This window comes from Zophobas morio, unplaced genomic scaffold (genome assembly GCF_036711695.1).
Source record: "Zophobas morio isolate AGI-343-1 ecotype UQ-CSIRO unplaced genomic scaffold, CSIRO_AGI_Zmor_V1 ptg000009l, whole genome shotgun sequence".
In the NCBI taxonomy this organism is placed as follows: Eukaryota; Metazoa; Arthropoda; class Insecta; order Coleoptera; family Tenebrionidae; genus Zophobas; species Zophobas morio.
Window position 1 is genome coordinate 10240421 of NW_026972114.1, and position 25588 is coordinate 10266008.

Genomic DNA, 25588 nt, shown 5'->3' on the forward strand with positions numbered 1-25588 from the left:
TTTACAGCATTATTAAATTTACGCTGCCGATAACGAGGCGAGTTTTTTGTGTTTTTCAAAATCAAATCCGTTTTTGTCTTTTACAGTTTTGGAAGCCCCGTTTTCTAGGAGGAGGTTGATGATGTCGTTGCTGCAGTTCAAAATTGCTGTAAAAGAGTGTTGGATTTCGTTTCTTACTATAATACAACTGAGTATGTGTGTTGATTAAGGTTCTTGTATTTTTTAATTTCTCTGATGACACTGGAAACAAACTTAAAAGTGACTCAAAGTTCTATCGTTCAAAATGATGAAAACTAAGTTGGACTTTATTAGATAATCTACAGATATTAAAGACAAGTGAAAATGTAATCGAATGTTAGTTCTTGAAATCGGCAAATATAAAATTGTATGGTATCGAGATCACAAACCTTTTATTAAATCATACTCTACATATTTAGTCGGGTAATCAAGTTATTTAAGATCTTATCAAAATAAAAAACAATCAAATACAATAAAAATGTTTGTCATCTTAAAGAAAACTGTAGCCAAATCAGATTGGGGAAAACCTGTAAGTGGGTATGATTCATGATCATGACTTTAAAAACAAAGATATTTAAAAAAATCGACGCATTAAATAAACAAATTAGAGTTCGATTTTATGAAAAATATTTTTAGGCTGAGACCTAAGATATTTTACATGACCAGTGATATAATTTACAATGAAAAAACATCCAAGTTAGAAATGGTATCAGGTTTTTGAAACATATTGTTCTTAGAATCATAGTCAGAGAATTTCTTTAACCAAACGCCATGAGCTCAGATTCAGCTTCGTATTATGTATCTAGAGGAGAAGAAGGATTAAAAAATAAAAATTATAACAATAATAAACAAAATCAAGGTTATGTTATTTTATAAAATTCCAGTAACATTTACTAGTCAAAATTTTTAGATGACATCATTACATTGTTGGTGGAGATGATTAGATAAATTGTGGACGATAAACAACAAACGAGAGACCTATTGTTTCATGCGCTGGGGGTCATGAAACGTCGATAATACAATACAGTATTTCCTTACGTTACGCTCAAAAAGTAAAAATTAGAATAAACCTGTAGGTGTGTATGAAGGAATTTATAAAAAGTATTGTTGTTTACTTTTATTGCTAAATGTTTGTAAGTTAATTTTTATTAAATATTATTTAAGTATTACTTAGTCAACTATTTCACGAAGAAAAATAAAGACAAATTTTGCATTTGATTTGCTATTGTTAAAGGCCCGAAATTACAATTTTAATTTTAAATCGCATTTTGCTCTATAGATATAATCAAACAATTATTATTGTATTGTAAGTAGAAATTTTATGAAAATCTTATGAATTATACTTTCTAGACAGCTAATTGCTTCTTCTGTATCAAATTTCACTGTTACAGTTTAAAAAAATAATTTTTAATGGACAGTGTCGAATTGTGCCGCCGGGACACCGGGAAATTTCCAGGTGAGCCCCAAAACAGTCTACTTCTTTTTTTATATACAATTATTTACATTTAAATATTAAATAAGATCATCTTTTTACAGTATAAATTGAGTACGAAACAATAGGTCTCCCGTTTCCGGCTGTCTACCTATCTGTCTGTCTGTCTATCTGCCGTCTGTCCGGATTTTTATTAGACAGATAATCCCCGAAACTACTGAACCAGTTGTCAAATTTTATATGTGGATTACGAATATGGTGTACATGGTAAAGCGCTAATCAAAATTTGGCTAATCATCCCTACCAACAATTTGTTGACGTCATTTTCAAAATTTACAATAATAAAAAATATGATTTAAATTTTATAAAATAAGAGACACTTGCACATGTTGTTTATGAACCCTGTTGAATTTTTATCCTAGACATCCAGATTTTGGAGGAAATTTTGGTGATTCCAAAAGCATTGTTTGTTATTTCAAATCTTAATTCGCATCTGAATAACTGACGGTCTCTTCTACATTTTTTTTAGCTCCATATTCTTATTCAGGAGGTCCAAATTAGGAACAGGAGTCATTTTTAGGCAAATCGGGGTACGTTTAGATATATTATAATATATTAGCTCGAAATGACCTAAATCCGAAAATTTTGATCGGAATGTTCCTGAAACATTCCCCAAAAAATAAAAATATTTCAATCTGCCTGAGATTAAGTTTCTAGGCTAATTTTGCCCAACCGAATCCGTTTTTGGAATCCGTTCTTAAAAATTTTCACTATTCGATTTCTTGATGTTTTTTTAGACGGATTGGCTGGTTTTCAGTTCGAAATTTTTGACCGTTTAGAATCTACATACACACTTATCAGACGATGTAATTTTCGGGAGACTCGAATATTAAAATTAAAATAAGAAAAAAAATCAGTGGCTTTTTTACATTTTTCTCGCTCCATATTTTTATTCAGGAGGTCCAAATTAGGAACAGGACTAATTTTTGGTAAATCGAGGGACGTTTAGTGAAGATATTAGTTTGAATTGGCCTAAACCCGAAAATTTTGACCGGAATCGCTCCGGAAAAATTCCTCAAAAAATAAACATGTCTCAATCTTCCTGAAATTAAGTTTCTAGACTAATTTTGCCCAAGCGAGTCCTTTTTTGGAATCGGCTATTAAAAGTTTTCACTATTCTAAACGAAATTCTTTTTTAACCGATACTCGAAAACCAAATTTTGAGTTTGACTGTCCACAAGAGAGCTTTTTCCGGTTTTACTATTCGATTTCTTGAAGTTTTCTAGTGGAATTGGCTAGTCTTCATGCGGAAATCCTTGCCCGTTAAGAATCTACATACACACTTATCAAACAGTGTCATTTTCTGGAGAGCCGACCATTAAAAAAATTGGATTCTGGGACGTTTTAGATGAAATTTTTAAACTGAAATCAGTAGAAAGTAAAATGGTACGTTTCCCCCCACATTTTTTTTTCATCTATTTAAGTTATTTTTTTACCTGTTTTTTCATTTATTTTAAGGTATTATTCTTTTTTAAGCAAACAGGCCAATCTTGACGTCGATGTTTTTTTATTGATTTTTTATTTTATAAAAAAGTCAGTTTTTGACGTGAAGCGTTTTTAATGCATTTTTTTAACATTTCACCCCATTTTTAAGGTTATTTTTTAAAAAGTTGTACATTTGTAAAGATTGAGCATGATTCCTTATAATAAATTAAGAAACAAAATGTGGAGTGAAACGTCCCATTTTACCTACAACTAATTTGCCCTTTTTTTTGGTATTACATATATATATTTAATTTTATACGATTGTATACTCCAGCATGTGTGATTCATGAATCTGTGTCGAGTTTTCACCCTAGACATCCAGATTTTTGAGAAAAAAATAAAGATTGTATAACAACATTTTACAATGGAACTTTGAAATAATTGTAAAACCGAATGTTCTGAAAACTTGCAAGCTTTTTAAGATTATCGTAAGCATGGTAAATTGTTAATCAATTTTTTGCGTTTATACCCTCCTTAAAAAAGATGACGTCATTTTATAATTCTGCAGAACAAATGTTCCTTAAATTTTGTAGAATTACATATTCCATGTATGGGTAATTTAGAATCTATGTTGAGTTTTTTCCCTAGACATCGAGATTTTTGAGAAAAAATTCAAAATTGTATTTTACAATTTAACTTTAAAATGGCAAAAGCGAATGTACTGAAATATTTTAAACGTTTTAAGGGTATAGGAAAGACGATAAATCGGTAATCAAAATTTGTTGGATTAAGGCCCAAAAAATTATGACGTCGTCTTAGAATTCTACCGAACAAATGTTCTTTAAATTTTATAAAATAGTATAGTCCTGCATGTGTGATTTATGAATCCGTGTTGACTTTTTACCCTTAGCATCCAGATTTTTGGAAAAAAATCAACATTGTATAACAACGTTTTATAATTTAACTTTGAAACTGCAAAAAGTTAAAATCATGTGAAATCATGAAGATATTTCAAGATTGTTTTGTGTTCTTTCTTGTGCGATGAGGACACAAAATCAACCAAATTTTAATTTTTTTCAACCGATGATGCTAAAAGTCAAATTCTATCGAAGTATAAACGTCAACAGTCGAAGTTAAGCATATACTGAGAAACTGAGAATGTCTATATTTTTTCCCATTACTTATCTGCTTTCAATTTATTTCATATTTAATAGTATATTAAAGAACGAGTTTCATAAGGCAAATATTGAGGCACGAATCCAAGTTTATAGAACGAGCGGCGAAGCCGCGAGTTATATAAAGGATGAGTGCCTCAATGGCCTTATGAACGAGTTATTTATACTATTTTTTCTACCGCACACGTTTTTTCCCAAAATTTAATTGAAATTTGCATTTTTTTTAATCTGGGGACTTTTGTCGTGGTTGGTGATGGGTCGGTCTGACACTAACCACGAAACATTTGAGGTTCGAATTTTCACAACAACAATTGTAATTCGAACCAATTCGAGTTTTTGTAATTTAAAATTGGTTAAAATGTCTTGCGAAGAAGTTACGCGTCCGGAAACATGGAAAATTTTAAGTTTAAATTTGCCACTGACATTCACCTGACATTTCTCGTCATTGCTACCAATCTTACCGATCTAAATTACACCAGATCTATTAAAGAACGCCTTTCCGCTATTAACGAACTGCTGTGATGTCATTTGCGTGCGTTAATAGCTCTATTAGAAAACCAAAAAACGTGGGCGGTAGAAAAAGACAGTTATCAGTTATCACAAAACGAAAATCTCGAAATCTAATTTTATAATTTTTTAAAGAAGCGGGTTTTGTCGGACTATACTTCATATGCGAGAGATGTTCTATCAAAATTACCTTAAATTTTTTTACTAGCTTTGTTTTTCTTGGTAGCGTCATCAAAATTCCAAAAATAACATAATTTTTTCAAAACGTCAATGTCGCCGGCAAAATCAAAATAATAATAGTAATAATACCGAAACAACATTTATATACAATGCCACATGGTCCCACTTGTAAATTTCCCGGTGGATCCCCATGTCCTCAATCCGACACTCCCAATGGATCTTTCTCAAAGTATGAACGGACATTATTTATTAAATTTTAAAATTTATACTTAATTAGGACAAATTCCGTCAATGCTCTCCCAAAAATTCTTCACTGCCATTGTTAATGTCTCCACTCTGAAAAGTTAATTTCTCTTCTCATCATATTCATGCGTTTATCCTCCGACAGGAATTATATACCTACATGGCAATCAACACTGAAAATTCCAAGAAAAGAAATTTCCATAATCGATAAAAAAAATTCGTTAATTTGGTTATCACTAAAATTAAATATAACGAAGGGTCTTTTAGTAAATAGTGATTTAAGGAAAATATAAAATACCCATATTTTTAAGAGATTAAAAAAATGTGCAGAGTGCATAACAACAATAATTAAAATGAAACAAGGTCAGTAAAATGGGTTTATATTCAGCAATATTTATAGTTAGTAATTAGTTAATTAGTTAAATTAATGTTGCTGTAAATGGTCAAATTGCGTGCAGATTCCATGTAATTTATCCTCGCAATAAGTTCTCAATGTTTACCATATTATTCATTAATTAAAGTTTCATCAGAACGTCAGAACATAAGAAACATACAAGAACATTAATCACTCGACCTACTTTAACCACCTGCTCGCAATAAAGGTGTCCATCCATTACTATCCTTAGAATCCACACATCCACAGTGCTTCAAAGCAAACTTCACGCTTTCAATATTATCAGAATCCACAGCGTAGTGTAAAATATTAAGCCCATTGATATCTGTAGTATTAACATTACATCCTTTATCCACCAAAAAATTCGCCACAGCCAAGTGCCCCAAAGAAACCGCACTCATAAGCAGACTCATCTTCTTGTACAACGAACTCGTATTAACATTCGCCCCCAACGTAATCAACAAACCGACCATTTGAACATCATTTTTCTCCACAGCTAGCCTCAACGGCGTCTTCATCTCCTTATTCTCCACTTCAAGCAGCAGAGGCCTCGCATGCGCAATTTTCCTCACTAAGGCCATCTTCCCCACCTTCACCGCCCTCGACAAGTGCATAACCAAAAAAGGTCCTTCGTTTGTAGCCCCCTTGAAACTCACCCACTCCCCGTCCACCCTCTTAACCCTAAAATCGTAGCAAGTGCACGGCGCCAACCCTTTAACTCTGACCTCCTTCTTCTCCCCTCGATACACCACAGCCCACTTCTTCAGCTCGTCTACCACCTCCAAGACGCACTCCCCCTGCAACTCGTCGACGTTTTCCCAAGAAACAGTGACGTGGTTCTGACCGCGATTGATCATCACGGGCTTGCGAGCCATTTTTATTGATCAAACTCGCTCGGCGCTTGATCCACTGTTGAAATTCCCGGTCTTGGGGACGTCGACCGAGGCCGAGGAACGTGTGCAGCCTTGCAAGAGACAGTAGAAAGTTGTAAGAGCTCGAGTATGTCGGCGTGAAATCGCGACAAAATGCCAAAACGGTGCAAGTTGTTCAAGTGAAGATGTTGATTGTGGTGCTTGTGGCCGTTTTGGTGGGCTCAGGTGAGGGTGGAGGTGATGGTGTGGGTGGAGGAGTGGAAATTCGAGTGACAGATGGGAGGTTTGTGGGTGTTTGAGTCACCGAGGGGCAGAAGGTCGATTCGTGATGAGCTAGGAAGTGTATGAGTGTACTTTTGAACAAATATGTTGTATTTTTAGAGTTGGATGAAATCATCTAACAGTACCGGCTCAAGTTAATATTTTGACTTTTTGAAGGTCACTGCGAAGAGTAACAGTTACTCCACTTCCGCGAGAGTGAACGAGAATTATTTCTCTTTGTAAAGTAGGGTAAAATGCTTTTTTATTATTATTTTATAGAAAGGTTAAATTAGCGTGAACTTTATACTAATTTATCTCAACTTCGACTCTTTTACGCTCTTTAGGCAATAAGTCATCACTCCTTCAGCTTCTTTGATTCTATTTCCACATCTGTTTTTTTTTTTTTCGTGCTACCATTAGATATCATCTTCTCTCATCTTAATAAATTTTATAAGATTTTTTCTTCCTTTCAAGGTTATTACCATTCATTTCGTTACTTACGGTATTCGTTGTTATTTTTTTGCCACCACCGTTCCCTTTTGAAGAATTTTGCTCTTTCATCAGTATGCTGGTCGTGTGCACATTGTCTGCCCCAGCTTTCATATTTTATATATTTTCTTGGCTTATAATAAATGATTCAATTAAAATTTTTGTAATACCCAGATATTTCAAGGACCTACTTTTCCATTTTTTAAAACACATTTTTCAGGCAAACGATTGTCCTGCTAATTATGGCTTTACAAAATAATTATGAAATAACAATATTTTTTTAGGTTTAATCTAATTTATTAATCTGTTATAATATACAGGAGTAATATTTTTCTGAAATTTTAGATCTATTTAAATTATAATTATCATAAAAATAGTGAAACGTTGATCACAATTTTCTATTTAATTTGGCTTTTCACCTTCAATGTTGAAATATATTTTTATTTTTCAGTAGGTATCTATAATATGGAGTTTGTCTCAGACATTCATTTTTCATTACTAATTTTTTTCAAAAGTTTGGTAAAATACTGATTTTGATTTAGTATTTTATTGTTGCACACTCAGTGAAAAAGTACAATGTTTATTTGTTTTTCCTGTTTTTATTAATTTTGTCTACACCAAGTGGTTTTCATATACTTTTTAGTCTCGAAGTCTAATTTTTTCTTTGATTCTATTCTTTTTTACCCACCGAGCGTAACTTTGATTTATTGATTACAAAGCAACGATTTATTTATTCACTTCTAGAAAGTTGATGACGTTAGCGTGACAATTATTAAATAAATGGTTGTTAAAAATCTGCTCCGAGATGTAATGTTGTTCCGCATTAATAACATATTTTTATTGTATAGATTTGTTTATACAAGATTTTATTAATTGAATATAAAATCTAATTTTACGAAATTATGGGAACACATAACTACTTTTGATTTTAATATGTGGGTGTTATTAAAAAAATAATAAATACATAAACCAAAATTTGCAGGATCAACTTTCATAATTTATTTAGAAACTAGACTCGGCTGACTGTGTTTCAAAAACAAGGAAATTTATGTCGAAATAACTTTAGATCAATTTTTTGTTTTTTCCACAACTTGTACGTTTTCCCTAAGTTATGATTTTTTAAGTTTCTTGTGCTTCATTTTTCTTTGGTTTAGTTTTGTTATTAATTACTTTATTATTAATTAACTTGAATGGTTGGAAGTTTTCAATATACAGGCTGGGTCACTCGTATTCCTCGACATGCCTTTAATTATTAGAAATAGAGTCAAAACCCAAAGTTGTACGGTTCAATGAAGACTATACTCTAAAATTATTATTTTTAACTATACACAGTGATTTTTTTAATGAAACACGCTGTATATCTTTAGATATTTTGACTTTTCTTTTCTCAGGCTTTACACAGTTCGTTTTTGAAATTATCATGCTAAGTTGCCACGTTATTTCAATTGTTTTGAATTTCTTTGGCAATGGAAGGCAAGATAACGAAAAGGACGCATTTTGTTGTCGTATAAAATAGATTAAATTCTCATATACAATGTTTATAAAAAAAAATAGTTATTATAATTTTCAAATATCGATATTTCAGTTTTTTCAAATAGAACATCCTATATTTAATACTGCATTTTATTTTATTTTTGGTTTAGACAGTTCATGCAAAATTTTTTAACTTTTTTATGGGACACATCGCCATATTAGAAGAATGAGGACAAAAAATATAGTAAGATACAATAATAAAATACTGGTGTTTCGTCTGAAAAACTGATATATCGATATTCGAAAATTATAAAGTTTTAGATTTTTTTTTATAAACACTCTGTATTCTAAAATTTGAATTAGTTGACACCACAACATAGTGTGTACATTTATTTATTCTTCCACACAATATTGTAAAACAGACTTTAAAAAGAAGTCTGTTGCGATATTTTTTGTGAACGCTTCCATTTCTAAAAAATTTCAAGAAAGTTGAAATAACGTGGCAACGTCGCAGCGAAATTTCAAAAGCAAACTGTTGCTTGTAAAGACTAAGAAAAGGTCAATCAAAATATGTAAAGTTATATAGGGTGTTTTATTTAAAAAAGCCTTAAAAATAGAACACTATACGGTTTCGGGCGCCGATGATGAGGGTTATTAATCAATCGGGAGTTGGGAGATTAGGATTTGCGTCAGAGGAAATGGTTTCAAAGTCGCGGGAGACACAGTATTTACCAAAATACACACAATTATTAAAAAATTTCGTTGTAAATTATAAGAAAGAAATTGCTCGATGAAATATGTCAATTTTTAGAATTAAAAAAAAGAGTTTAAAACGGAATATTTCTAAAACGTTGCTCCGGGACTATAAATACGTACGCTGTATTTTTCGAATCAGTACATTGAGATCTATACCCCTGTTTTTTTTTTGAGCAACTTTTTTGAAGCTCAAATTTTCAATATTTCCCCTTTATGGAAATTTTGAACCTTTTCAACAATTTTAGAAAATTATCCAAAGACATTTTCTTGTAGATTTCGGTCTCTAAAAGTTACTTTTCTCATTTCTGTAAAATCTTCCACCATTTTTCCAGAATGTTGAAATATAGCAATTTTTAGGATTTAAAAAAAAATTGAATTTTAAATCGAATATTTCTGAAATTTCGCTCCGGGACTATAGACAGTCCACATTTTTCGAATCAGTATGTCGAGAGTTATATCCCTGAATTTTTTGTGCATTTTTAGATAACTTTTCCAAAGCTCAAATTTTTAATATGAAAATTTCGACACTTTTTTACGAATTTCAAAAATTTCCCAAAGGCTTTTCTTGTAGACGTCAAATTTTGAAGGTCTCACCTCCATTTTTTCGATAAACCTAGTAGCGTCTTTCCACAATCGTCCAATGAATTATGCCGATTTTTTAGAATAAAAAAAAATTACTATCAAACCGAAAATTCCTAAAATTTTGATCCAGGACTATATATATACGAGGATATACAAAATATACAAGAATTTTCTGTGGATTTAGAATTTTGATGTTTCAGTTTTAGGATTTCTCAGTTTTTCGACTCTCAATTTTCCGTTTTTTAAATTTATCGATTTTTCAATTTTTAGAATTTTTAATTTCTATATTATCTGATTTTTTGATTTTTCCGTTCCTCGATTTTTCGACTTTTCAATGTTTTCGATTTTTTAGTTTTTCAATTCCTCAGTGTTTCGATTTTTCAATTACAACTTTTTAATTTGTACATTTTTCAGCTTTTCATTTTTTAAAATTTTAGGTTTTTCGATTACGAGATTTTTCGATTTCAGTTCTTCGATATTTTTTTGTTTTTCAATTTTGTTTGTCAATTTTTCGATTTTCAATTTTTTTACATTTCGATTTACTTATCGATTTTTCCTTATTTTAAATTTTTCAATGTTCAACTTTTCGATTTTTAGATTTTGGCCTAATTGGATTTCATAATTTTGCGATTTTTCGACTTCTCGATCGTTTGTTGTTTGGATTTCCCTTTTTTTTTATTTTTGGACTTTTCGGTTTTCTGATTTTTCGATTTTTCAATATTTCGATTTTTCAACTTTCCAAATAAAAAAAAATGAAAAAATTGCAAAATTGTAAAATTGAAAAATCAAAAATGACTCTACGAAAAAGTATAAAATAAAAACTGAAAAATCTAAAAAATTGGAAATCAAGAACTTGTAAAATTGAAGAAACGAAAAATTGAAAAATCTAAAGATTAGAAAGTGGAAGATTTTAAAATCGAAAAAGTGCAAAACCGAAGTCTACACATATTAAAACAAAAAAGAAAAATGTTTTAAATTTCTTGTTGTGAAAAGATGGCTATGTATATGAATAAAAAGAAGGCAAAATATAAGCCCCGCCCACCCGCCCTGTCTCAATTCTGATGATTTTTTTATTGGTCCTAAGCCGAGGGGTGGGGCTTAATTGTAAAATCGATATTTCCCTATACAAATTTACCATTTTAAACATGTTTGAAGTTACTTGTTGTGAAAAGATGACTACACACATTTAGAAAAAAAGGGCAAAATATAAGCCCCACCCACCCGCGCTATCTCAATTCGGATGATTTTTTGTATTCGTCATAAACCGAGGGGCGGAGCTTAATTGTAAAATTCTTACTTTTCCACGAGAAATTACCATATGAAATATGTTGTTAAGTACTTGTGTCATGTCAAGAAAACTAAATGTGTTAATTAAAACAAGAAAACCAAAAGCCCCACCCTTCCGTCTCGATGTCAGTCGTACTCAGACCGAGGGGCGGAGCGTAATTGCAAAATCGATATTTCGCTATACAAATTTACCATTTTAAACATGTTTCTTGTTGTGAAAAGGAGTCTACACATATTAATACAAAAAGGCAAAATGTAGGCCCGCCCACCCGCCCTATCGCAATTGTGATGATTTTTTTATTCGCTGTGAACTTCGAGGGCGGAGCTTAACTGCAAAATACTTATGTCTTTACAAGAAATTATAAACATGTTTTTGAGTTCGTGTTGTTCAAAGAATACTATGTACATTAAAAAAAGGAAAATATAATTAAAAATAATTTTAGTGTATAATCCTTAAAGAACCGTACAACTTTGGTGCTTGGAGCTTAGTGACTCACCCTGTATAAAGTTAGTGGTATTAAAAGAGCTAACTTGACAAGTTATTAAAAACTCTGTTTTTTAAATGACAGTGGTCTAGACTTTTTGACACAAATAAAATTTTTAAACCTTTAGTGTCATACTTACGTTATATAAATATTTTCCTTATTTTTAATCGAGTGATTTTTTTTAATTTCTTCTCTAGTTGGCCATGATGCTTACATCGGCCCCTTCAATTGCACTGCTAACGTACCATTGTCAACTAGAGCAGAAATTACAAAAATCACATGACATAAGACATTTAAAAAAACACAGATGTGTTAGATACGATTGTTACTCTAAATATTTTATATGTATTATTGGTTTTTTTAGTGGAAATATTTGTATGTAATTTTGATTCAAGGTACAAAAATTATTTACTAAATCGATGAAAGTGTTAAATGTAATTCAATTCATTTTGACAAAATAAAGAGATCATTAATATAGAAAGAGAATAAAGTGGGCCGTACGATTATTTCTTGTGTTATATTATAATTAATCATGTTAGACCGGCCCTTGCGATTTTGTAAAATTAAAGAAGATTTTGTTCGTCTATCTAGTCACGGTTTCGCTAGACTGCATGTAATAATTTATTTACATTTAAAATCCAAATTTAGATAGTTTAGTAATTGCAATTATAACATGATATCAAATGATTTCTCCATATCCATAAAAACATATAAGGAGATGCTCATCTGTTTCTGTTTCTGTAACGTATAAGGAAAGTTTGGCTTTATCTAGGACATGAAAATTTTTCTCTAGTAGGTACACGCTCAACTGTTGTCGTTTTTTATTTTAAATTCTTACTCTTTATTTGTTTGTGCTGTTTGTGTAGTCCCAGTGATTCAAACTGATCAAAACATTTGTCTAAAATATTACAATGAATTACAAAATCATTTTATTCACGGAAAAAAATGTATGCTGTTTTAAATTTGTTTGGTCCTTTTTCTTTCAAGATTAATCACATTTAAAAAAATCTACAAAATATGAGTATCTTACTCTTAAAGTACAACATATTCATTGTTCATTCATCTGAGCACCTTTATTACACATTGTTGTCTACAGATCTCTCAACTGCTACGTCAAAAATCTTTAAAATTTTTAGTAATTTTCGAGTCACCTATATTCGGATTGTTTTTAGCTTCATGTCAAGAAGACGACGAAGGTCCTTACAAAGGCAAACACATCGGAAAACTCAATTCCTACCACCATGAAGTCCACGGTGAAATCTACGCCGTCGACGAATACACCCTTCTCCTGACAGCCTTCGGCTACGATGGCAACGGTGCCGACACCTTCTTCTGGGCGGGCGCTTCCAACAGACCCGGACCTCAAGGATTCATCGTTCCCGATGAATACGGAAAGTAACATCTTCCGCTCCTCATCTTCGTCAAAAAAATAACCGAAAACGTTTTTAGGACCAACGTCTTGGGGCGCTACCTTCAAAAAGACTTCACTCTTACTCTTCCAGACAACAAGAAAATAACCGATATCAAGTGGTTCGCCATTTACGACTTGCTCAGTCAGAACACTTTCGGCGACATTTACATCCCGGAGGAATTTGAGCCACCGACTGTGCAGAAAATCCCGCAGCTAGCGGGAAAATCCCATTCGGTGTCTTCCGGAGCTATCGAGATTATGGATGCAAAAAGACTGAAGTTGAATGAGTTTCAGTATGACGGGAAGGCGAAAAGGGCGCATTTTTGGGTGGGGGTGGGAGCCCAACCGGTGTCGAAAGGGCACAAAGTTCCTGATGAGTACGGATAGTAAGTGGCATTGGTGTATAGCTAGTTGTCTAATACGAATAATTATTTTTATTTTTAGTTTAGATCATTTGAGGGAATATAAGAGAGAAACTATTACGTTGGAGCTACCAGGAGACTTATCTATTTTTAATATAGACTGGTTTAGTATATTTGACCTCGAAACCAACCAAAATTTGGGATCTATTATCATACCTGATGGACTAAACGTGCCGCCGTCGTTGGTTAAAGTTTTCGTATGTTATTTTTTATGTTATATACTGTAATAACCCAAACTTCCCGTCTTAAATTGACCCTGAAAAAATTTGAAAGACTCGCGAAAAATTCAAAAATTCAAAATTTGGCCTTGGCTGTGATCGTCTAACAAAATGAAAACCTACGTTGTGTTTTATTTATTTTTTTTTTTAAATGGCGGGAAGACGTTCTTTCATACAAGTGAGCATACACTGCGTGTGAGTCGAGAGCGCAAGAAATAATAGACAAAATTTTTGGGAGGGAGCTAAAATTCACACCCCCTCTCTAGGAGGAAAAGAGCTGCGAGCATTCACTCCTCAGCCTTAAAAACCCCCTGTGGTTATATTCACAGACATGTTACATTTCAATCACCTTAAAAATATGAAAGAAAAGACATTCGTGAATTGATAGACATACACATATGAAAACCGAACAAACACAAAATCCTACACATATGTTTGGAATCAATGCAAATATTTGAATATCACAAATTTAATAAAAGCGAAGCAAAATCTGAATTAAAGTAACTGGATGCAAATACACAAGTTATTACGGGCGTGTGGCGCCAAATTTAAAGTTACGGCAGTTAACAGGAGCACAACAAAACTACCCCTGGGGCGTTCTAGCATAAGCGGAGTTTGGGGCTCCCGGTCCGGGCTGGTCTCCCCCTCGACGGTCATTCTATCTATCGGCAAGCCTACCACACAACACATCTCCATGACGAACATGCCGTCAAAACTGACAGCTTCAGGTCGTCCAGACCGTTCCCACTGACTCTGTACAAAGCCTGCACCCCTTGTGCAGATGGCGCACCAAATCCCGCTAGCCCCCACTAGGAGCCGCGCCGCTTCTGCTACGTGTTTCGGTGTTATTTAACCACAGTTCCATTTTTTAAATGTTCAATTTCTTTTGACTCTAATATTGTCGACAACTGAACAAGTGTTACAGTTTCAAAAGAGCAATAAACAACAATTAAATTCGCCAAATAATTCTTATGCGAGATTAAAACTGGACATCAAATCATCTAACATTCATCAACAAAATATTTACGAAACAAAACTAGCAATGATTTATAAAAATAAAAGATCTGGTGTGAAATAAATTTGTGCAAATAAAAATATTATGTGAGGTTAAAACAGTAGAGCATGAAATTTACGTTCAATGAAAATTACACAACAAAGAAAATTACTGAAGTTAAAATTGTGAGATAGAGAAATATTGTATGAGGTGAAAATTTGCAAAGTTAACAAAAACAATTTACTTTGAGAGTTTAGAATACCGCGAACTAGTTACCCCAACAAAACACATAATAAATAAACACAAAAATATCCAATCATCGTTGCGACGAAAAAGCGTCTCGGTGATGTAATTTTTATCGTTACGAGGAAATGCCTTGATGATGTAAAATTTTAGCGTTGCGAGGAAATACCTCGATGGTGTTATCAATCTCTAGCGTTGCGAGGACATGCCTCGTTGATGTTATGAATCTCTAGCATTGCGAGGACATGCCTCGATGAAGTAATCAATCTTTAGCGTTGTGAGGGCATGCCCCGGTGATGTAATCATGATAACGATGATAATAACGGTGATAAGGGAAGAAATTATTTTAACCTCCAGTCATTTCGCGATATGAATTTTAACTGCCGTAAATGAACTATTAGCAATCTTGTGTGAAGAATTAAGAAGCGTTATAATGTAACACTTACGTATATGCATCCAGAAATTTATTCGTAATTAAACAACAAAGGTGTTATCCTGACTAAGTGAATTTCATGAACTCTTCTAGCAAGTGGTTTATTTAAATAATCCTGATTGTTAAATTGTGTTAGCACCTGCTGACGATTAAGAAAATGTAACTTGATTGGTGAATTTACAAACAATATAACAAATTTACAGCACGTAAACTGTGTCATCATATGAGTTACGATTGATTGTCGTTAAACAAAGGCTTCCTCCCTTTTATTAATTACCAAATCAACTAAACTAACCAAAACTACCTTACCACGTGATTACACTCACAAAAACACATCCAGACTGACGCTTCGGCATGCTGCCCTCTGTCTAATAACCAACCCTCTAACCTCTAACTAAAATGCCGTTTCGCGCCGCTGTTAATTAATTTCAGGGCAAAAATTTTGATTCAAATTCGGTTACCACAATACGTATAGTAAAATTAGCACCAGCCACTCGCTTCGCTCACACATTTTCTCTTTTCTTTTTATTTTTAGCCTCACAAACACCACCTTCCCAACTGTTTACAACTCCACAAAGACTTCCAAGTCTCTTGGGAAATTTTCGGTCACCAAATGACCATCCAACTCGCTGGACAAGTAGACGAAGATGAGTATATGGCTTTTGGTCTCTCCGGTTCTACGGAAAAGAGTCAAATGGTGGGGTCTGACGTCACTATTGCATACCTAGACGGCTACCGTGGTTTTGCAAGTGATTATAACATCACAGCTTTAACACCCGTAAGTTCTAAAAATTTCGTCCAATCCAAAACTTACAAACAAGTAGTGTGTTAAAGTTCTGGGACAGTATAAAGGAGTATGTAAGGACGAATTAGTTGGTGGACAGGACAGTAATCAGATGCACACCGCAACTAGAGAAAACGGTATAAATATCATCACGTATCGTAGATCTTTAATTTCAGGTGGGTCAAAACACCCCGGTGTGTATAACCAATTGCATAACTTTAACTTATAGCTGATTCTGGGGACCAAGTATTTCCAACTGAAGGTTCAGCGTACATAATATGGGCTCTAGGTCGCCTCGACCATAACAACGAACCCACCTTCCACGACATCTACCCTAAGTCGAACATCAGCGTAGAGTTCAACCCAAAAGAACCCACATCTAATTGCTTTTCGTTCACGCGTTCGGACACCCAACTGCGTGAGCCATGGTCGAAGGGTCAAATCTACGACAAGACCATTCGTACCTTTAAAGCCTATTTAGGTCCATCTGGTGGTAAAAGGGGTTACCAAGGTACCACAGGTCAAACGTCCACTGCTCTAGCATGGTACATCAACGGGTTACTAGCGCCGGAATTGTGGTTAAGGAGAGGGTTGACCTACGCCTTTAGGGTGTACGGAGGCAACAACCCCCACAGTGCGGAATTTTACCACCCTATGATCATCACGGATGATCGTCATGGAGGTTTCGATAGGCTTTCGGACGAAGCGCAGTCAAAAATTAGGGTGTTAGCCGGGGTGGAGTATTCGAGAAGAGGAAGACCAAGACCTATAGCAGGTGAGGTTCGAACTCGCTGCGCTCGAGTTTCACTTTCCACTTGTTTTTGCAGCGGGACCTTTATGTTTGGCAAAACACAAAGACATGATGGATCGTCGTCTGGATGACGATTTTCCCAGTTTTAGGAAGTTTAATCGCAGTTTAGTGACGACTTGTGAAGAGGGCGATCCTGGAATTTTGGAATTCACCCCTAATACGTCGTGGCCGGATACGGTTTACTACAACTCTTTCACCCAACCTAACATGGGGTGGAAAATTCACGTGATCGATAGTTTTTCCTTGCGAGGGAGTGGAGATGAGAATTTAAAATTTAATTATTTCCTTCTAGTTCTAGCGGTGTTTGTTAAGCAATTCACGAGATTGTTTATTTAAACAGTGATGCCATAAAAGACTTATTTTCAATTTTGGTGATTGTGGAAAGTTTGCAGGACTTAATTATTTATTGTAATTAATACTCCTGAATTGTACATTATTTATAAATAAAGTGATAGAATCTTTCGTCTAGGCACGGTTAAAAAATATGACAAACAATAAACAAATGTAAAAATCGTTTTATCAGTGAAGTGCCGGCTTCGAAAAATTGTTTATGACACATGCTGTCAGTAGAAGATCGTTTCTCACAAAATTTTATTATAAATAATAAATAGAAGTAATGTGGAAGCGCTGTGATTGTTGGGTGTAAATAAACGGACGCGGTGATGAGTGGAATTGGGTCGTGTTGATGAACTCTGTATTCTTGGTTGCATAGATAAATACAACATGAACCAAGTTCAAAATTTTAACTTTTGTATGAAGCGAACATTATATTAGTTTTTTTTTGTGCATATCTTTAAATTGAAAAAATAATAATTAGAGAACACTAATTCTAAGATCTTCGCTACTGTATTTGACAACAGTATGTACATTGTACAGCATTGATCAAAAGCATGGAATATCTTATAATATTTTTAAAATTGTTTGACGCAAATCCCTGACATTTTGCGTAAACTTTGAAAAATTTGAATCAAAAAGTATGCATTTTTATATGTTTTGCAACATCAGTTTTTTAGGTACAAGGTTATTGGGATTTTTTAAATATCACCGTGTAGGTCAAATTTACATGATTGCGGGGGCGTAACTCACATCAATCATCCGCTTTAGACCGTCACTGAATTAAAATGTCATAAACTAAAATCTAACAATAATACAAGCAAATTAACTTAAAATCACACCTACTAATTTGGTTATCAGCTGACAAATAATGTATAAAGATGTTAAAAACTTGGCATTAAAATAAAGAAAGCATTAGATACTAGAATTGCCGAAAAAATGCAGTGCTTATGTGAATATCGTATGGATGGATATAGCCTGTGCCAATAGAAACGGTAGGTTCAACAATCTAACTTTCTTTGTTAATGTTGTTTTAAGGAACGTCCATTTATTCTTCAGAAAAAAATTAATATATAGTTTACAACTGAAACATGTTCTAATATCACCCGGAAGTTTACCACAAAATCATACTGCTAAATTATTATTATATAGGAAGCTGTTAACGGTCATTTACCATTTATATTTACATTCGTTTCGTCTTTTATTACAAATTATAACATAACTAGACGATAATCCGTCGTCTGTTCAAAATAAAACTACCATTTGTACAGTTTCGTCATCCACTCACCCCCCCTTCGATCATCTCTGCATCCCTTTTATAAGGTTTCACAGATTATTTATCCCCTTGCAAGGGTGCACCGTGGGGTGAGTGCAGCCGTCTCGAGCAGCGTCTCCTGTTTTACATCTCTCTCTGACCCCCATGTTTGTTTATTCTCCTGTTTCGGCGCCACTGTAAAAATAAATCTGTTTAACACGCTTCGACAGTGACAAACAAATGAACTGAGGGTGTCTAGGGTGCGAAGAGTCGATAAATAATATTCCGTGTTTATCATCCCGCTAAAATATTTATTCGAATTTGTTAGTTTCTAATGGAATTCGCAGTCCTCGTGCGTACTTTATTACGTATTGAATTTATTGTGTTATTTTTGGGTGACGAAGGAAATGTGTATTTGTGGAAATGTACGTGAGGGTTATTAGGTCGGTTTTGGTAGTGTTTATGGGACCGCATGTATGATGGATGGGTTTTATAAATAAATGACATGCGAATTAATTGAATGTTGGAATTGTCTGTTTATTGTTGGTGTCGAAATGAGGAGGAAAATAAATGGATAGTGACGGAGATGGGTCGGAAATGTTGGCCGGCGATGGACGGTGATGCCAGAAATCTGGATGAGTCTGGTTGGGGGTTTGGGTTTTTCGATGTCTGAACTTCAGCGGCTTTGAGCGGGTAACCAAACATTTGTCAATTTATAGACAAGTCATACTTTGTATTGTAACACAAAGGAACCAATTATTAGTTTAATATTAAATTATTAAATACCGATAACAATTCTGCATAATTATTTAAAATAATTTCAGATAAGCACTTTAACATTCGTGTGTTATTGTCATGTACCCTCGATTCGTCTTTAACAGGAACTTTTATAATAATATTGTGTTTCACGCTCATAGAATTTTCTGCGTAGGTACAGGTCATTAACAGTATTGACTTGCAACTACCGTATGCTGTTATATAGTAAGGTTGTTGATGACTTTCTAAAATAGCGTTCAATGTATTCATCTGCCTTTACTGATCAAAAAAATAAATCAACATTATTTAGACTCTTCACTGCATAAGTCCAAATATCATGTTTTTTTAATATACTCTAGCTAAACTTGCATATGTGTAGACCCCCCAGATTTTTATCATTTCAGTGGTGGAGTACCACTTCCCCAATTGAATCCAGTTTCGTTCACAAAAAAGCAGCTATAGCTGGCCCTAAAAAACAAATACGATGCTGTCTCGGAGCGGGAATGTTTATATAGTCGCATTTAACTTAAAAAACGTGTGAACTTTTTTTTAAGTTAATTTGTTAATATGTTATAAAAAAAGTGAACGAAAATATTTGTTTTTGTAGCATGCTCCAGTGCAATTTACTTTAAAATTCAAAATTTCTTCGCATTTATTTTTAAAGTAGAATAATATTTTTTTTGTTTAGGTAGATCGATCCCTCAAGTCTAACACAAATATTTGTTTCGATTACCTTATTTATTTTTATTATAAATATCAGCCGCTGGTGGTGCCAGATGTACTCCAACTGCGCCGATTAAAATCTTTTACCTGAGAACGAGAATTAGACTTCAGCGTTTATAATCTTAGAACCTAAATGCACCGCCCCCTGCTGGTTATAATCTAATATTCAGGAGTGAATCTAAACACCGAGCCAAGAAAAATATTGATTTCCAAAAAAACCAAGAAAAGTGTACAATATTTATTTACACAGAATCCGCAAGTTCCACTATCTTATAAACAGATGTACGTTTTTGATATAAAAATGCTTGATTTATAATATTTCACCCAATTTTGAAAGCTGCTACACGCATTCAGCACAAAATGTTTGACGTACGAATCGGTTTTATACAGTTGTGATATACCTTTGGCGCAATTACTCATAAACATAAAGTTTTCTGGTTTTTCTTGTTATTTTTTAAACGTTTCCACCCGAACGGGTCAATTCGATCAATTACAGTCTCTTAACCTTATTCTTTATTAAAAAAGTATAAATATTTTTTATAGTATATAATTTTAATCCAAGTGATACATACATACAAAAACCATTGTCAAGAAAATAGAACCGATCTTTGAAATTAAATGCGTCGCTTCTTGCTAAATTTAATCCTGTATCAATAATATTTAGCAATAAGATTTTCATGCACAGATCTAAAACACACATTTCGCTACTGTATAAATACACTGCGTCCAAATTATGCAGGATATACCCTAGTTAATTTTTAGGAGTATTATTCTTTTAGCAAAAATCACTCACGATGTTTCAATTAACGTACGTATTTTGCTAAATAAAAACGTTACCACAATTTAAGTGTGACTTATTTCTAAAAAGAATTTAGAGTTCTCTCGGATATTAAATAAAAAAGATTTCCAATTGTTCCTTAAAGAGTAAACGAAAAAACTGTTATTTTGTTTCATCGAACTGATTATTTTAAAAACACCCTTTGAATTTAAATTTTTTCAGATCTTCGTGAAGTTCCTAAGCCCATGGTTTCCCTCAATTCAATAATCCACTTTTTTAATTGCAGTTATGCACAAAACCCAGCATTAAAAATATGGACTGCAAAATTCTATACATAAAAAGATGTTATACATTTTTGTTTTTTTAAATAGTTTTTGTATGCTTTGTGTAACTGATTCCAAGTGTTTACATATCTTCCATCCTGTTCTTGGAGTTTTTATATGAGATTTTTGTGTCAGTCGAGTTTAAAAGCTGTTCCACAAGTGGCACTTCTCATTAATAATTATGCAGCGAGAACATGCAATTATTCTGTTTTCTCAAAAATGGTGACAGTTATCCGTTAAATGAAGGAGATAAGCAGTGGGCGACTATACGTGAGTCACCCTGTATACAACGGCTTGTGGTCTATCGCGGTCTTGTTATTAATATTAATCACGTTATTGAACTTTGCCTCTTAATGTATTCGTTATTGTTGTTACATAGATAGATATTTAGCACTGAAAGTGAGCCGCGGTTGATTATGTTTTAATAACACCGAAACGTTTCAATGACAAATTCTTTAAAACATTGTCGGCGTACAGGCCCGTATTCACAAGTTTGCCACCCGAATAATAAAACATGAAAACATTTTTGCAACCGCTGAGTTACGAAGAACGACAAAATAAAAAATTATGTTTTGTGGAATTTGTGGTGTCGAGTTGGATATTTAAAAACTGTTACAATGTTACGGTTTCAACACAATATTAATTCGAGTTAAAAGTGTTTGTTTTTTCAAGAGAATACGTATGGGATGGTCGACAATAGAGTGGACAAAGCCGGTGTGCCAAGAACGTTACTATTATGTGAAAGTATTTTATAGGTATGCTAGTTCTACTGCGTCGATGAAGCCTTGCGGTGAGTGTATCCGCAATCACGTGATTGTTTACTCTGCAAAAACTGGTTTGAGTGCTGCCACAACGGAATGAAAACCAAAACATAAAACAATTTATGAACAGTTTTAAATTATAACTTGCGCTGAAGTGTTAAATTTTATTCAAACGGCACTTTATCGGAAACTATCAAACAGAGCAACTTAATTTCATTATTAGAATTTTAATTAGCGTGGATGGAATTAATTCCCGGTATTTGAATAATCACACACTAAAACATATTTCTTGTACATTATGAGATTCATTGGAACAAATTATGATTTCTTGTTACTAATTGTGCGTAATTAGAGAACAAATTCGCAAGCCTCATTTGCAGGATTTTCTCCCATAGTTACTGGCTTTGTTAACGCATACTTATTTATTACAACAATTTATATGAAGCGGTAATTCCACGCAAACATACTCGTATCAAATTATAACGGACTAACCTTACGAAAAAAGGCGACGATAAAATTCATCCAACAGCATTGATATTTTGAGAACATCTAATAACGATGTTTAGAAATAGAGGCACTGATCGACATTTTCCATGTTTTCTGTCATACTGGAAATCTTAATTTTTATAATTAGCGTAGAAGTTGAAACAATATACGTGCCAAGAAGATCCATGTAAAATAAACAAAAGATAAAATAATTTCTAGAACCCATACAGTCTACATCATCTGAATAACGATCGTTGAAATTTAGATTCCACCCAATAAAGATTAAAGAAGTGTGCGATAAAAAAATAAATTTACAAATTTTAATTGCAAGTCCTGATCTGTAAATGTGTTTTAGCTCAAGATTAACTGTCACTTTGATATGTAAATAATATAGCCATAAAATGACATTCGCGTCGAAAATATATATTAAGTAGATTTAAATTCAAAACACATTAATGATGTTCACAAAATAAGAGTCGTGTTTTGAATGCCATTACAAACACTAATTTGTTACATTTTTCGGTCCCTTGATGCTTATAATTAGTAAACTGGAACGAACATTTTCACACATGAAAGAGAATAAAACAACGATCATCCAACAAATGGTGACAGTTTATGCGGGAAGATTTTTCAGTCATTTTTAAATAAGTATTTGTTACATGTGATTAAGAAAACATTGCAAATCCTGAAACTACTTTTACAAGAATGAATTAGTTCCAGCGTATAATATGTGTATTGTTGGTGAAGTTTGTCTCTATCACGCTTTTTTTTCGACGCAAGCTTTCAAGAAAAAAGTATCAATTTGGACAAGGGCAGTATAGTCAAAACTAGCAGTACTGTATTTCCAAATTTTCTGGAAAATGAGTGATCCGCCTCTGATTTGATGAATAAAATAAATTGACTAATTCAATAATTTTTTTAAGTCACGTTATACAAGAAATTCTAAAAAATATGAATGCAATGATAAATTACGAGTATAGACAAGACCGTCTTGGCAGCGCGCATAATTAAAACGGGACACTTGTTCGACTTTGAAGCAGTTGACATCTTAGATAAAGAAAACAACTGGATGGAAAGGAATATTTCAGAGATGTTAATATGGAAGAACTACAAAAGGTGACATAAAAAATTACAGTAATTTTTGTTTGCAAAAATCTAGATGTCTCGAGTAAAAACTCAACGCGGATTAATAAACTACACGTGTAGGGCTATGTTATTTTGTACAATTTAAAACCCATTTACTATGTACAATTTTGATGTGACGTTGTCACATTGTTGATGGGGATTATTATCCATCTACATAATATTCATAATACAATCGATACAGATGGGACTGAAACGTGGGACTTAGGTACTCTAGATGTCATGACACATCGAGAAAATATGAAAGTAGCCAGTCGTCCGAGGAGCTCGCTTACAATATTTCCCTAGCTTACACTCGGTAAGTAAAAATGTTTGGTTTTAATAGGAACGTTTGCCTCCGGTGTATTTTGGAAAGACTAATTTAAAATTTAACAATTTATGAGTGTGTCTTCCATTTGAATTTTAATTGCCTTCAACCCTAACAAATTTAGTGACCATTACCGAACATGAATTTTGTAATTATGTATTAAATGTTTTCAAATATGTGTTATCTATCTATTTGTGTTTATTTTTACGTTTAACAACGCAGAAAATTAGAATTAATTATTTATTGTTATTATTTATTCATTGTACAATCACATATTCGGCTGCCAGAAACTTCGGAGCACAGACTAGATAAAATAAAATTTACTTGGCCAGAATCCGAAAGCTGGGATCGGCAGTAGGCAACATTGTAAATTATCCTAATGAGTATACGACACTACTGATAGCTTGTCAAACGGATTTTACGGTTACTTTTGCTGGGGACTCCTCTTAAAGGTAACTTATTTCTTTATTATTTACAATTAATGAAACAAAACGTTTGCTCCATCGTGGCAGTGACTTTTGAGAATTACCATCTCTCAATTGACCGACGGTCGAGAAACCCTGGAATCTGTCAATGTTTTGGCTTAGGCGAACGGAGTTCTGAAATACACTGGAATCATCTATTTACTGAAACTCTCACATTTTAAATACCAAAATTTTCTGTAATGTAACCTTCAGTACTATCCATCTTTAAGTACAATCCTGAAGGGTAATAAATCTGAGGTCCACTAAAGATGGTATTTTAAGTGCCATAAACCCTAATTCTCTATTCACTGAATTTTACAATAAACTCTTGTAGGAGCAACGCATTTTACCTGCATACCGAGGCCACCCGGGTCACCCGCTGTTTGTTTGTCCCGATTTTTGAAAAAAAAAATCAAAATTAGGAAACAACATTTTGACATTTAATTTAAAATCTGCAAAACCGAATGTTTTGAAATATGCAGTTATGATAAGCATGATAAGTTTTTATTCAAAATATATTTATATTTATACTTGTCCCCTCCAAAAAATTGATGACGTCACCTGAGAAGTTTGCCATATAAATCCTACCTAAAATGTAAAAAATATTATGAGTCTGTACTTGTAATTTATCATTCCATTAAGATTTTTTGGGTTTGCATATACAGGGTGACTCAAAAAAATTAATGAATGCGTGAATATATTTTATTTATTTAATAAGGAACTACAAAACCGAATACTTTGAAATTTTGGAGATATTTTACAGTTGTCATAGGCATGGTAAATTTTTAGTCAAAATATATTTGCTCATCCTCCCGTAAAAAATTGATCACGCCCCCCCCAAAATTTTTCCGAAAAAATGCTATCTTAAATGTGCATTGTGCAAAGTATGATGAGTCTATAAATGTGATTTATCACTCCATAAATATTTTTTAGATTTGCTTATACGGGGTGTGTGAAAAAAATTAATGACTGAGTCAAGTTATTTTATTGATTAAATCAAGAATTGCAAAACTGAATTCTTTGAAATCCTGACGTTTTGAAGTTATCGTAAGCATGGTAACTTTTTAATGAAAATGTATCTGTTTATCAACCCCAAAAAATTGATTACGGCATCTCAAAATTTTGCCAAATAAATTCTTTCGCAAGTCTGCAAAATATGAACAGATTTTTAGTCATTGCATTCATATTTTTTAAATTTGCTTAAACAGGTGACTCAAAAAATTAATGAATCAGTCAATTTATTATTGATCAAATTAAGAACGAGCCACCCCATTTTCTGGAAAATGTGAGAATACGCTCGCCTT

General features: G+C 33.2%; 2 protein-coding genes across 4 annotated transcripts; one reads left to right on the forward strand and one right to left on the reverse strand.

Moving 5' to 3' along the window:
- Positions 1-15: 15 nt before the first annotated feature.
- On the reverse strand, positions 16-6413 carry LOC135125850 (fibronectin type 3 and ankyrin repeat domains 1 protein). Of its 3 annotated transcripts, XM_064051572.1 has the most exons (3): positions 5905-6413; positions 5628-5847; positions 16-146 (listed from the first exon to the last, which is right to left on the reverse strand). In XM_064051572.1, exons 1-3 carry the CDS (start codon positions 6307-6309, stop codon positions 19-21), a joined length of 753 nt encoding a protein of 250 aa, XP_063907642.1. In that variant the 5' UTR covers positions 6310-6413; the 3' UTR covers positions 16-18. The 3 variants fall into 3 exon arrangements, with proteins under 3 accessions (XP_063907642.1, XP_063907641.1, XP_063907644.1); XM_064051571.1 differs by having other exon boundaries at positions 5628-6413; XM_064051574.1 differs by having other exon boundaries at positions 78-146; positions 5619-6413.
- On the forward strand, positions 6321-17417 carry LOC135125845 (protein Skeletor, isoforms B/C). Its single transcript, XM_064051567.1, has 8 exons — positions 6321-6531; positions 12812-13034; positions 13089-13436; positions 13495-13669; positions 15896-16138; positions 16185-16320; positions 16374-16919; positions 16972-17417. The coding sequence occupies exons 1-8, from the start codon at positions 6492-6494 to the stop codon at positions 17289-17291; spliced, it is 2031 nt and encodes a 676-aa protein (XP_063907637.1). The 5' UTR covers positions 6321-6491; the 3' UTR covers positions 17292-17417.
- The last annotated feature ends 8171 nt before the right edge of the window (positions 17418-25588 follow it).

What these genes read in the sequence shown, in the direction of transcription:
- LOC135125850 (XM_064051571.1), bottom strand. Translation starts at nt 6,309, where the DNA reads ATGGCTCGCAAGCCCGTGATGATCAATCGCGGTCAGAACCACGTCACT. An exon ending in GACACCTTTATTGCGAGCAG is followed by an intron (nt 147 to 5,627) that starts GTGGTTAAAGTA and finishes ACTCTTTTACAG; the next exon opens with CAATTTTGAACTGCAGCAAC.
- LOC135125845 (XM_064051567.1), top strand. Translation starts at nt 6,492, where the DNA reads ATGTTGATTGTGGTGCTTGTGGCCGTTTTGGTGGGCTCAG. An exon ending in GTTCCTGATGAGTACGGATA is followed by an intron (nt 13,437 to 13,494) that starts GTAAGTGGCATT and finishes TTTTATTTTTAG; the next exon opens with TTTAGATCATTTGAGGGAAT. An exon ending in ACATCACAGCTTTAACACCC is followed by an intron (nt 16,139 to 16,184) that starts GTAAGTTCTAAA and finishes ACAAACAAGTAG; the next exon opens with TGTGTTAAAGTTCTGGGACA.